Source organism: Pelmatolapia mariae, linkage group LG17, assembly GCF_036321145.2.
Source record: "Pelmatolapia mariae isolate MD_Pm_ZW linkage group LG17, Pm_UMD_F_2, whole genome shotgun sequence".
In the NCBI taxonomy this organism is placed as follows: Eukaryota; Metazoa; Chordata; class Actinopteri; order Cichliformes; family Cichlidae; genus Pelmatolapia; species Pelmatolapia mariae.
This window is the reverse complement of record NC_086242.1, coordinates 22,475,461-22,489,129: the sequence shown is the minus strand read 5'-3', so window position 1 is coordinate 22,489,129 and position 13,669 is coordinate 22,475,461. Positions and strand designations below refer to the sequence as shown.

Below are 13,669 nucleotides of genomic sequence, written 5' to 3'. Positions count from 1 at the left end.
ATAATGGGTTCCGAAACAGTACCTAATGTCTGGTGATTATCCACCCTACCAACAAATGTGGAGAAGAAAATCAGTGAGTTGAGAGCAAACACGTTCTCACTCCCGAGGCGTAACATTTTACGCTAGGTGACAAATCGTCAACATATTACGTTTTCGGGCACCCAACGCGTTCCTACGTGACGACATCGGAAAACTGCGGACACATGAGAACCGTTTGGACTCAATCTACACATCTTCGCTTTTTCCCTTAAAATCGCCATTAAAGTGCTGGTTAAGGTTAGGAATAAGGTTATGGTTAGGCATAAGGTTATGGTTAAGGTTAGGCATAAGGTTATGGTTAGGCTTAGGGATAAGGTTAGGTTTAGGGCTGCAATACAGGGCTGGAACCCGCTGCGTACCATAAAAACGTGGAAGGTCACCTTTCGCGTTCCTCAGGAACGCCGCGGGACGTGACAAAACGTTGGGATGTTACGCGTCGGGAGCACAGAAAAGTGACTCGACTGCAAGCCGAACATAAAGAAACACATACAGTGTAAATAGACACTGAAGCTGCTAACCGCTGTGTGTGGGGGGTCCTCCTTTACACATTTACAACAAAATTATTTATTCAACATTTAATATAGCATAAAGGCACTGCCGACTGGATCTAGTCTCCTATGTTTGGGTGAGCAGTTAGAAATAATCGGTGGACAACTTGGGTGAGACAAAAAGTGGCTGTTAGAACAGATGACTAGTGTGGCAAAGAGGCAAAAATAAGCTTCCACTGTCCAGATAAAGAAAATGACCACGGGGAAACTACCTGCAGATATTTAATCAACAAAAAGAAAAAAAACTGTTATCAGCCTTTCCATATCAGACAGCATGTACCTTGTTACTCTGTATACTTGCATGTTTACATGCTGTTAGCTCATGTTTTAAAATGGACACAGGAAATGATTAGCAGAGTTTACTGATGATAGAAAAAAACATTTTCTAAAGTACAATTGAAAGGACTTAATTACCTTCATATACATAAAGAGAATTTGTCTACATAAATTTTTCCTGCTGCAGGTAAAGTCTTGATTTCTTACAGCTGTGCTCAACAGGGATAATACAAGACTGGCTGAAAACTCATTATACATAATGCATTATAGCCAATCAAAATCATCAGCTAATCCTGTAAACAGGAAGTGATGTCACATCTCAATAACTAATAACATTTAGTGCATAATCACCCTTGTTGGAAAACAGCTGTTAAAAGCAACTAATCGACACAACAACATCAAATGCCACATGGGTGTGGCATAGTGCATGGTGTTTGGGATGAATAAAGCTCTGTAGTTCTTGGAGTAATATTTGCTAAAAACTGTAAACTGTAGTTGCCTGCAGTGTAGGAAAAATAACTTTGCTTTCATCAAAGTGAAAAGCTTTCGTAGTAGTGAGGTATCACTTATAGAAGAATGACTTTTAGTTTTTGGTGCTTGTGTTAAACATCCATGGGTAAAAATCTAATGAAGTATTTAGTTTGACAGCAAGCAAATAAGTTTGCTGTCATGTCTGGTACAAGATGAAGAAGCTCCTGTTTTATTCATTTTCATATCAGTGTGAGTTATCTTAAAATTCTTGACCATGCGTCAGTGCAAATTGTTAGAGTTGATTCTGTTTAAATTGTCATTTGTGCAAAGTCACATGCTGATAAAATGTTTATTCCATATTAGGTTTTAGCCTTTGCATGTGGTAAGCAGTCTCTTCGCTGTAATTTTTCTGTTGCACACAAGAAACCAAAAGTTCCTGTTTTTATAAGTTTAGCAGAATTGCTCTCTTCTGCTTTTTATATGTTGGTTTGTTAAAAGTTCATGCTCTAAATGGAGTGACTGGAGATGTTAAAGGCTCGCGCCATGTATGGTATGACAGGAGATGGCACACACACACACACACACCTTGGCATTGCTTGCCTTGGACGTATGTCTGCTTTCACCAAATAAAAGGAGCAGTAAGGGAAGTCAGGTTCGGAGTCGGCTGAGTTCGGGCTTACAACTCCCTTCCCAGCAAGTAAAAGACAAAAGCGCTGTGGTCTTGCTTTGTTCACAAGGATCGGTCTCTGAGAGAGCGAGGTCTGTGAGTTTAGACCCAACACAAATCATATTCTGGAGCTTTATAACTAAGGGTCAGTTCAGCAGAGGACCCACACACTCTTCACTCAGCCTGATGGTAAGTTAATTTGTGTCTGTATTAGGATGGTGACACATTTGGTGCAGCACAGAATAACCTGTGAACTCAAGTCATGCTGTGATACTGCATTATGTTATTACCTGTAAAGACTAATTCTGTTTTCTCCTAAAGGGAAGATGATGTATTAAAATGACTTTTTTTATTATTCTGTTTTTTCAGGACGTCCTTTGGATGATTGTCCTCACTGTTGGTCTGCTTGGCTCACATTGTGAGGGCGCTATATCCTGTAAAAATGAAAACGGAGATAATGTAGACTGGTAAGACAACATCTGAGCTATTCATTCATGTATACTGAATTATACATTAGTAACTTTGGTCTTCAAGTGCTTCAAAGCTATGCTATGGTACCTTTTGAACCTGTGTTTCAACATAGTCATAGATGATGTTCAGACACTGTAACACTATTTTACGCTGTTATTATCAGTTATTTTATATATTTCCATTTCATAAATAACATCATTTCCAAGTATGGGTTAAGTTAAAACAGGGACATTAGACATACCTAATGCATTAAAGCACTGAAGACAACACACGATACTGTGGCACTTGCCTCCTTTCTCCAGCCCTGCAGATCTATTTTTAACACTCATCTTATTCTCACTTTATTGCACAAGAGGAAACAGGGAAAGAAAACACTTTGCAAAGTTTCACAAGCTTCATCACATTTTAGCATCATGAGGAAGCCAGTGGAAAATACTATTCATAAAAGGCTCTGTTATTCATAGTTAAAGGGTTTCAGTCATATCTCTTCTTACTCATACAGGTGCTTGTGAGACTCGGGTATAACAGGGTTTGTTATTTTCTTCTTCCATGCTCGGTCACGCTTCTCATCATTTTTACTGATTTTTGAATTTACTGACTTGTCTCTGACATCACCAGGTTTATTTTGTACAAGAAGCCTGCTGGGTTTGATTATGTTTACATTGATTCAACCGACCAGAACCTTACAAAGACTAAAAAGGACAAGCCTGTCAACCACCAAGCTGGTGTCCTGGCACATACCCTGAATCCCTACTTTGAAAAAGTGAGAATAACTCCATGAGTTTCTGTTATTAGTGTGTATGCCCTTTGAGGAAAGACAAAATTTATGTTATGTTTTTGTGGATTCTTTCAGAATAAGCAGTCGCCACATTTTGGATTCATTGCATACAATGATCAAACACCAAGTTGTAACGCACTACAAGAATATGGCCACAGCAAAGGTGGGTAGAAATAATTTTTTAATAATAATAAAAATAACACAAGAAATACTAATAAAACACACCTGATTTAAATGTGCTCTCCTTCTTCACGCTCACCTCTGAGCATCAGAACCATAGCTGCTGTTATTCTTAGATCACTCAGCAGATGTTCTCTTCTTAATAATTACATGTGCTCTTTCATGTTCTTGTTCTGTAGGAGTTGTGATGATAGATAAGGAAAATGTAGTCTGGCTTTTACACAGCACACCAAAATTCCCCGCAGGAGATGCAAGCAATAATTTCTATCCTGACAATGGGAAAAGGAACGCACAGATATTTATGTGTGTAACACTGAAATCTACAGAGTCTGCACAAATAGGTAAGGCAGCATGTCCAAGTTATTTCTTCATGTCTAGAGTGTATGTGAAGTCTTAACACAGTAACATGTACATCCCTCATTTTAATGTTTTTCAGCTCAGCATCTTAAAGGTATCAATGCTCATATATTTAAAGAGCACAATCCTGAAAAACTCAAAGATTCTTCCAACGTACAACGAACGCTGCCATATGACAAGGACTTGTCATCAGCTGGTGGTCAGCAGTTTAAACGCTTTGTTAAACAAGTCTCAAAGAAAAGGGATCCTAAAGGTGAGATTTCTGCTTCAGTCATTAAAGAAAATAGATCTTAAAACCACACGGTGAGTTTCTTGTGTGAAATAATTGTGACTTTCTGTAGTTTCTCCACCAAAGAGCTGAGACTCTTATTTGCAAGGTGTGAAACGTCCAACCTAACACAGCCCTTTATTCTAACGTCTCTAATGTTTTGGCCTGTGAAACATCAGCTGGGCTACAAGTAGATCTAACTTTACAGAGTAGTTCTGTTCAAAATTCATTTTATTTAGATTTTAACTCTAAAATTAATTCACATTTAAATTAAATAATGATCCTGGTATGGAAATGTTGTGGAAGTTGTAAAATAAATCCTGTGAACACACATGTTGTGTTGTAAGTTTGTATTGCCATGGAGACCTTTCATTAAGGTGTCAGTGTGACCCAGCCTCAGTGCAGAGTTAGGACAGGGGAGTGTAGCAGCAGGGATCATACGAGGTCTGATGTTTGTAAAAGAAATGATTAAATAACAAGAGCTGGAATTTCCCATAAACTCTCAGAAAGAGAAAGTAGAGTCGGGGTTGTTGTAAGCAACACTTTTCTTTTTTTATTCTGTTATTTTAAAACTATCTGATGGTTTCTTGGTGTTTGTCTTTCCTTTTGCAGAAGGAGATCTTTATGTCACCATTGCTGACACACTACAGAGTGATTTATACATCCAGACCTGGCGCAGCGAACCTACAGATCCTAAAAAACGTCCACTTTCTGAAACTGAAAAAAAAAAACTAGTCACCATCACGTCAGTAAAAACTGCTGCAGGTAATTGGAGTCGTGGATGTGATCATTCCAAATGGTGTGTTTCTGAAAGTAAAGATTGGATGTGTGTTGGTGACTCAAACAGAGAACCATCCCAGTTCGAAAGGCCTGGTGGTGCACTGTGCATTAATAGCACAGCTGTGGCAGATGCATTTAGGAAAATTATAGACAGTTCTGTCCCTGTCACTGATAGTGTCAGTGCCACTGAGTGTGACCCTGGTCCCCCTAAAAGACCAAAAGTAGATAGTACAGGTTAACTGCAGCAGACAATCGTCTCGGTCTTGTTTTCTATCTACGTTCACCAGTTTTGAAATTATTGTAAATTCATTTCAGAGTTTATCAAAGTGAAGCTGGCTTGAATCTGGTGCTGACATCGTCACTCTTGTCAGTGTTATCTAATGTTTCTGTGAACGATGTGTGGCTCTTTCGCCCATAGAAACCATAGAAACCATAGAAATAAATGACTTTGCATGAATCCGTCTTGTTTTTACTCTGAGCTTCTTTTTCTATCTGATGACTTTTAAAATTATTCAAACCCTGCAGTCAGACATGTTTATTTTTATGGTTTAGTAGATTTTGATTTGCTAAACCAGATTTTATACTGAGATTTTTCTTCTGTAACAGGTCTTCTTTTATAGGCCCAGTTTTTTAGCCTTCTCTTTTTAGTTTTGTTATTGGCAATATTGAGAAGTGTTATTGTTGACTTTGAATATATTCGATATAGGCTATCCAATTAAGGTAAATGTCATGTTTTTAGTTTTTAGAATCTGATGAGCAATATTTTATAGCTGATTCAAATGGCTAAATTGCCTCCCCAACATGTCTTAAAGTTCTCCAGAGGCCTGGGAATGAACTAATCATTTGATACAGGTGTGTTGACACAGGGTAATGTCTAAAACCTGCAGGATACCGGCACTCGAGGCCTGGAGTTGTCCACTCCTGCTTTAAACACTTCAAGCTGTAAGCCAACGATAGTTATATGAGAGCAGATGCATGCTGGTGCAATAAGCTGTACGTTTTAGGTTCAATGGATGCATGATCTGATTAGTCGACTAATTGCAAAAATAATCAGTGAGTAGACGGCTATCAAAATATACTACACCTTTCTTGCCTCCATTGCCACCATGTGCCCCCTTTAGAGTTCTGTCTGCCCCCTCATATATGCCTGTCTAGAGCCGGCCCAGTAGAAAACAGCAACAGTGCTGCAGTTCCTGTATGAACTGAACAACTCTGAAAATCTAAGAAACAGTTGAGTTTCTCTCCATGAAACGAGGAACAAGAACACTCATGCACAACTTTTCTCCCTTTCTAAATAAAACAGCTGAAAGATGTATGAGAGACATTTTCATCTGCATTTAAACCTGTGTTTGACAAAGGCTGTATCCCAATTCAGGGTCTGCAGCCTCTAAGGCCGCATTTTAAGGCCAATTACGTCACAGCGATGCGACGAAGGCTGTCCCAATTCAAAGGCTACTCGAAATGCGGCCCTCAAATGCGTCCTTCATTTCCCTGAATTTTAAGGAATCCTTCATGGCCTAACATATCCCAGACTTCATAGCGCAGCGGTGGGTGTGGATAATTTTGCCGAAAAAAACGGCGGGCGGCTGAAGCAGGGCGGCCGAACAGTAAACTTTTAAAAGTAAGTACTGAATATTATGTCACATATGTGCAAATGTTTAATAACAAAGAACATTAAAACATTACTGTTGGCCACATGTTGGCAAAGTTATGTGACATTTTATTCTCTATTTATATGCTGCCTCTAGGTATAATTTTTAGAAAATATAACATTTGTTTTCATTCATATGCTGATGACACTCAGATCTATTTTCAACTGAAGGGAAACAGTCCGGCCTCACTAGAACCCTTACTTCAGTGTCTCGGTGAAGTTAAATCCTGGATCTAACTTCCTTAACTTCAATGAGAACAAAACCAAAGTGATAATTTTTGGACTAAGTGTCAATCCCAGCACCTCTAATTTTAACCTGCAGTCTTGAGCATTTTATCAAATCGCATGCCAAAAATTTGGGGGTTATATTTGTAAGCAATTTCACCTTTGAAAAGCAGATTAGCTCAGTCATACAGTGGTCTTTCTTCAAACTGAGGCTTTTATCTAAGGTGAGATCATTTTTATCTTTTAAAAACGTTGAACTGGCAATCCATGCTTTAATTACATCACAGCTGGATTATTGTAACTCCTTATATGTTGGAGTAAGCCAGACCTGTCTGGCAAGACTGCAGTTGGTCCAGAATGCTGCAGCTTGTCTTCTGACACAAACTAAAAGATGTGAACATATTTCCCCGGTGCTTGCGTCTCTTCATTGGCTCCCTGTTCACTTCAGAATTGATTTTAAAATTTACAAAGCCCTGAATGGACAGTCTCCCGGGTATTTGTCTGACCTCTTGCAGCCTTATACCCCCTTTAGATCTCTTAGATCAAGTGACCTTTTGTTTTTAGCCGTACCAAGGTCAAGGTCAAAGTTATTTTACTAGGTATTTTGTATTCTTGTACAGCACTTTGGTCAACGTTCCTGTTGTAATTAAATGTGCTATATAAATAAATAAATAAATAAACTAGAAATAAAATAATTAGCGATGTTAGTACTAACTTGGTTTTAAAGCCTTTACTTTAAAATATATCCAATAGTTGACCTTAATCTTACAGAGAATGTGATGATTTTATTAATAATTAAAGTCAGTAATATATCCACAAACACAACCAGCTGAAAGTCAGTGATGCTGCTCGGTTTGCAGTCCTGAATATCACGGCACAAGCAGGATTCACTGCACTGTTAATGTTAGCTATGTTATATTGCTGCCTGTGTTCGGTGGTGTCGAGCCAAACGGACGTTTCACTCGTTAAGCCGAAAGAAAGATGCTTTAATCACAGGAGTCACACATGTGTCCACTGTACCATCTGGGAACTCTTTTTGTTTAACACTCATAATAACACAAACACTAAATCCTCCTTCTCTTGTGCTGTTTTGTAGCAGTGTATACACCTGAGACTGTCACCTGTCTGTCTGTCCTGCACTCTCTCTCTTTTTCCTTCTCTCTGATTGTGGAATAAAAGTATGAACATGTATTTATAAGTTACACTTGTGTTTGAATCCTGCAGCTTATCACACATTTGATTTCCATGTGTGACGACTGCAAATGTCCAGAGTGAGGACAGACTGAGGGACCCACTGCTGCACATCATCTGTGAGGCTTTGCACCCCTGATGATCCACCAGGACAAACTCAGCAGTGTGTGAGGAAGAGGAGGAGGAAGAGCCAGCAGCAGCTGACAGATGGAGAGAATAGACAGACTTCCCTGTTTGTGAAGGACTGCTAGAAAAGTTTAACATAACTAATTGTCTGTCCTGAATCAGTCTTATTAGGTAATGTTCAAATAATGTTATCATTCCAGTGTTTTCAGTGTGGGAGAAAGTACTCAGGGCCTTCAAGTTACACACTATGAAAGGCAGCAACAAGTTTAATATTCAGAAACCTAAAGTATGTATCAGCAGCAGAATGGAGCTAAAAATAAATGTTTGTTTCAGTTCTATGAAGCTTTGAGTATTTTGGATTAGTAGCACTGCTGTGTTTGTTGCATCATATTGCTGTAATTGTTTATATGCTTTATATATTCTGAGGTAAGTTGATCTATAGTGTTACATCATATTCTTTTTTTTCTTTTTTTTTTTAAAAACAGGATCATTTCTTTTTTTAATTTAGAATTTCCCAGAAACAAAGAAAATATATTTTTTAAATAAGGAACGTAATATAAAACAACCTATAAGAACACAAATTAACCAAAATAAACAAGTAATCGAAAATAAACAAACGGGTGTACCATCTAGTTAATATATATATATATATATATATATATATATATATATATATATATATATGTATATGTATATATATATATATATATATACATATACATATATATATATATATATATATATATATATATGTATATGTATATATATATATATATATATATATATATATATATATATATATATATATATATATATATATATATATATATATATACATATATATGTATATATGCCCCAGAGACAATCCAGCACATAACAAGGGTGCAAGATGCTAGGAGGCAAGGCATACATGGAACGCCATAACCAAGCGGCCGGCATAGTGTACAGGAACATCTGTGCCGAGTATAACCTGGATGTCCCGAGGTCAAAATGGGAGATGCCCCCAAGGGTGATGGAGAATGACCGAGCTAAGATCCTGTGGGACTTCCAGATACAGACGGACAAAATGGTGGTGGCTAACCAACCGGACATAGTGGTGGTAGACAAACAGATGAAGACGGCTGTAGTGATCGATGTAGCGGTTCCGAATAACAGCAATATCAGGAAGAAGGAACACGAGAAGCTGGAGAAATACCAAGGGCTCAGAGAAGAGCTCGAGAGGATGTGGAGGGTGAAGGTAACGGTGGTCCCGGTGGTAATCGGAGCACTAGGTGCGGTGACTCCCATCTGCTCCAGCAGATCCCGGGAACAACATCGGAGATCTCTGTCCAGAAGAGCGCAGTCCTGGGAACAGCTAAGATACTGCGCAGGACCCTCAAGCTCCCAGGCCTCTAGTAGAGGACCCGAGCTTGAAGGATAAACCGCCCGCAGGGGCGAGATGGGTGTTTTTATATATATATATATATATATATATATATATATATATATATATATATATATATATATACATACACATATACATACATACACATACATACATACACATATACATACATACACATACATACATACACATACATACACATATACATACATACACATACATACATACACATACATACACATATATACACATAGCAGTTCAAAAATATGTACGTACAGAATTACAAAGATTCAAACAAAATCGGGTCTCCTTGACAAAATGTAATGTTTCCATTTATCCCAAATCTCAATAAATGTGTCATATTGAAATCTGTTAGAGAAGGTAATTCTTTCCATTTTAAACAACCCATATACAGTCTCATGCCAGTCATTTGGAATTTTCACACTTCCATTCCAATCATTCATTCCAATCATTCTTATTAAGAAATTGTAACCAGAGTTTTAAAGGCAAGTTAATCCACTGGTTTCCTAGATTAATTTGTTTTTTAATGTGTCACGTCCCCTAAGCTTGCCTGAATTGGAAAATCTCTTGAGGCAGCTGTTTCTATTTCTTTCCATCTTGCTTGGTAGTCTACATTGCACCAACACACTAGGATCCTCAGTTGAGCTGAAACATAGTAATCTTACAAACATGGGAACCCCAACCCCCCTTTATCTTTAGCCAGCTGGATAGTTTGGTACTTAACCCGTGGTCTTTTTCCCTGCCATATGAACCTGGAAATTATTTTGTCCCACTCCTGAAATTGTTTATCAGTTATTTCAACTGGGAGTGTTAGGAACAGATAAAGCATCCTAGGCAAGATGTTCATTTTGACTGTATCAATACGTGACTCAAAATTTAAAATTGGTATTAAGTTCCATCTTTTAATATCCTCGTTTATTTTATAACACAAAGGTTTAAAATTTGCATGATATATTTTAGAGAGATCTTTAGTGATATTTACTCCAAGATACTTCATTTGCTCCAACTCCCAATTCAAATTAACTTTAGACTTAATTTCCTGATTTGGTTTATAATTAAAAGTTAATATCTGAGTCTTCGATATATTTAGTTTATAACCTGATAGTGAGCTAAAGGTCTCCAGAAGTGATAACAGCTTGGGGAAAGTAATAATTGGATTTGTCAAGTAAATCAAAATATCATCAGCAAACAAGGAAATCTTATGTTCTCGACCCATGATCTTGACTCCAGTAATATTAATGCTTTGTATAACACTTTGACTCAGGGCCTCTATGAAAAGGGCAAAGAGTGGAGGACTAAATGGACAACCCTAGCGTGTCCCTCTCTGTAGATTGAAAAAATTAGAAAGCGCCCCGTTGACTTTGATTCTTGCCCTTGGTGATTTATATAGTGCTTGGATGATCATGATAAACGATTGATGAAATCCAAACTTGCCCATAACTTTGTATAGAAATTCCCAATTAACCCGATCAAAAGCCTTTTCAGCATCTAAGCTCATAAGGACCATCTGAATTTTATTTTTAACTACATAATCAATAACATGTAATGTTTGGCGAACAACGATGATATTCATGATATTCTATAAGGATGTTATGTGTTTGTATACTTTCTGCCCAGTTTGACCCAACAATCATGTTTTTACAGTCCCGTGGTCTCAGTCTCAGATACTCAACAAATCAAAGTCATCTCATAAAAAAAATTAACGAACAAAAAACCATTTTTTTTCTCCTTTATTTCTGTCAAACAATGCCGTATGAAACGTTTCTCGCGGTTAGTATCATGGTTGCTAGGCAACCTGAGCAGCACTACGAAGGCCAGACCTTCCCATTTCACAAGCCTCGCACTTCTGGCCTTAGCGGTCTTTGAGTACGCGGTCCTTCTGGACCCTGAATTGGGATACAGCCAAAAGGTTTCTCCTGCTGCTCCATTTGAAGCTGTTTGCTTGTGCTGCCCTCTGCTGGTCAATCAGATGAACTTCCAGAATTTCTTAACTTTTGTTAACACGAGTGTTTAAAAGACCTTCATCTTTGAATAAGCAGTTTGCAACATCTTTAAAATTCCCCATTCTCTTTTGGGTGGAGGCTGGAGGATGAACTGGGGAGTGGACTCCATCTGGAGTGGAGGTCTCTGCTCGGCCTACAGAGGGCACTGCATTAAAACGGCGTCAGTCTCTGACAAAGTTGAGTCCAAAGAGCTGAGCTAGTTTTCAGAACATAATCATGTGATCAGAGACCTGCAGAGTGCAGCAGTGCACTGACTCTGTGCTGTGTCAGTGTTGTGGAGCTGAGAGGATGTTTGGAGAACAAGGTGGACAGTTAGAATTCTGTAAATAAATCCTGATGTACTCGTTTTTCTCCGTCTCTGTGTTGCAGACACAGAGACGTCAAATGGACAGACTTTAGTGAAGTAAGTGCTTTAGTTAAGAAGACCACTCTGCAGACGAGAGAGTGACTTTTATAACTGTGGCTAGATTCCGTTATGAGTGAATATCTGTAAGATTTGAATAACAAAAAGACTTGAGTCGGGTTTCACCATTATTGGCTCTTTACTAGGGCTGGGTATCATCATAGTGATTTCTAGAATCGATTCGATTCCAATTTACAAGGTTGGGATTCGATTCAATAAGCGATTTGATTCAACTCAATTAAATTTTGACTCGAACAGTCAGAAATATGATAATTCTGATCATTTATCAGTACTGACACTTGTGAGACTTCATCAGAGGTGTAAGCATCACAGCAGATGCCTTTGAACAGCAGAAATTAGGCTTTCTTGTCAGACGTCATTAAAAAAAACTTGTTTACAACAGCTGTAAACAACAATAGACTGATGCATAATAAGCATGCGAATAATGCAGAAAACAGAGATTTGAGATGGGAAACTGTTCTTCACGTACACTGAGAGAGAGAGAGACAAAGAGAGAGAGAGAGAGAGAGAGAGAGTTGTGCATGAAGTGTGATCTTTATCGTGGTGGAAGCAAAACAGCAAAAGTAAGAGGAAAGTAATGACGATGTTTATCAAAAGTGAAGTGTAGTTTTGATCTTCTTTTGCTGCTGGTTCAGTCAATTTTGGGTGGAGAGTGACAAAACCTGCAGCTTCAGAATCTGTGAGATGTCAGATTTCAGCCCCAACGACGTGTCCGTGTTTGTGCCGTCAGGTGAGAAAGCCGACATCTCACAGATTCTGATGCGTCGGGTCCGCACTTTGTGTTTACATCTTTGTGTGGAATTCGTTTACCTGCTCTCATTTGCTGTTTTAGCTGTTTTGGTGGTTGTTGAAATAGTTTTCTGAGGTTTAAACTGAGATTCTGGTGTTTCTGGCAAAATACATTTATATTTAGAAATCTATTCAGGATTTAATGAATTTGTCACAGGGTGGAATGGACAAGTTTAACTGAGTGTTTTTATTTTGCATGTGTTGCTGTGTTTTATTAGTTTTAATCTTTTAATAATGTATAGTGTTTTATTCTTATAATTTTATTGCATTTTTTTATTGTATATTTGTTAACTTGTCCCGGAGAGACTCCACCCCCTCTTGATCACTAATTGGACACACCTGGGAGGTCACAGAGGCCAATAAGAGGACCTGGCAGGACAGAGAGCCAGAAAAGCCCTGATTTTACGATGGATAACGAGCTGGTCTGTAGGCAGGTGAGAGGAGTCATTGGTCGTTGAGCGAGAGTGTTTGTGGAGTCCGTTTTTTGGTGTGGAGGGAGCGCGAGAGAGGAGACAAACTGGTGAATGGAGAGAGGAAGGATGGCAGTGGCGTCTGCTGGCAAAACTGGTTGGAGCAATGCCAAAGATTCAAACCTGGTTGGCAATCCACCCGTGGCAGCGGTTGAGCACGACTGTTCCGTGAGTGGGTCGGCTGTGGGCAGCTGGGAAGACTATGTTGATTTAGACGAAGAGTAAGAAATGCCTCTGGAGCAAATGCAAAGTGAGCAGAGGAGGGAAAAGCGTAAAAGAGGTGTGAGCAGTAGTGGTAGGGATGATTCTTTAGAAGCTAGAGAGAGAACAAGAATGTTTGTTGTTCTGAGATTTAATGAAAGAACACAAGTCAATATTAAAAAACTGAGTCCGTTCGTGTTGACAGCTGAACTTAATAGTAAAGTGGGAGATATACAGTGGGATGCAAAAGTTTGGCCAACCTTCTTAATAGTCATTATTTTCCTGTATAAATCGTTGGTTGTTACAATAAAAAATGTCAGTTAAATATCATATAGGAGACACACACAGT

General features: G+C 38.5%; 1 protein-coding gene across 1 annotated transcript; it reads left to right on the top strand.

The window, feature by feature from the left end:
• The first annotated feature begins 1,932 nt into the window (after positions 1–1,932).
• LOC134615663 (deoxyribonuclease-2-beta-like) lies at positions 1,933–8,332 on the top strand. Its single transcript, XM_063460247.1, has 8 exons — positions 1,933–2,190; positions 2,371–2,468; positions 3,091–3,235; positions 3,326–3,413; positions 3,610–3,771; positions 3,867–4,040; positions 4,668–4,820; positions 7,936–8,332. The coding sequence occupies exons 1-8, from the start codon at positions 2,188–2,190 to the stop codon at positions 7,962–7,964; spliced, it is 852 nt and encodes a 283-aa protein (XP_063316317.1). The 5' UTR covers positions 1,933–2,187; the 3' UTR covers positions 7,965–8,332.
• Positions 8,333–13,669: the final 5,337 nt, after the last annotated feature.

Bases quoted from the DNA above. Each gene is read 5' to 3' on its own strand.
- LOC134615663 (XM_063460247.1), top strand. The intron at 3,236-3,325 runs GTGAGAATAACT...GGATTCTTTCAG, and splicing joins TGAATCCCTACTTTGAAAAA to AATAAGCAGTCGCCACATTT. The intron at 3,414-3,609 runs GTGGGTAGAAAT...CTTGTTCTGTAG, and splicing joins AGAATATGGCCACAGCAAAG to GAGTTGTGATGATAGATAAG.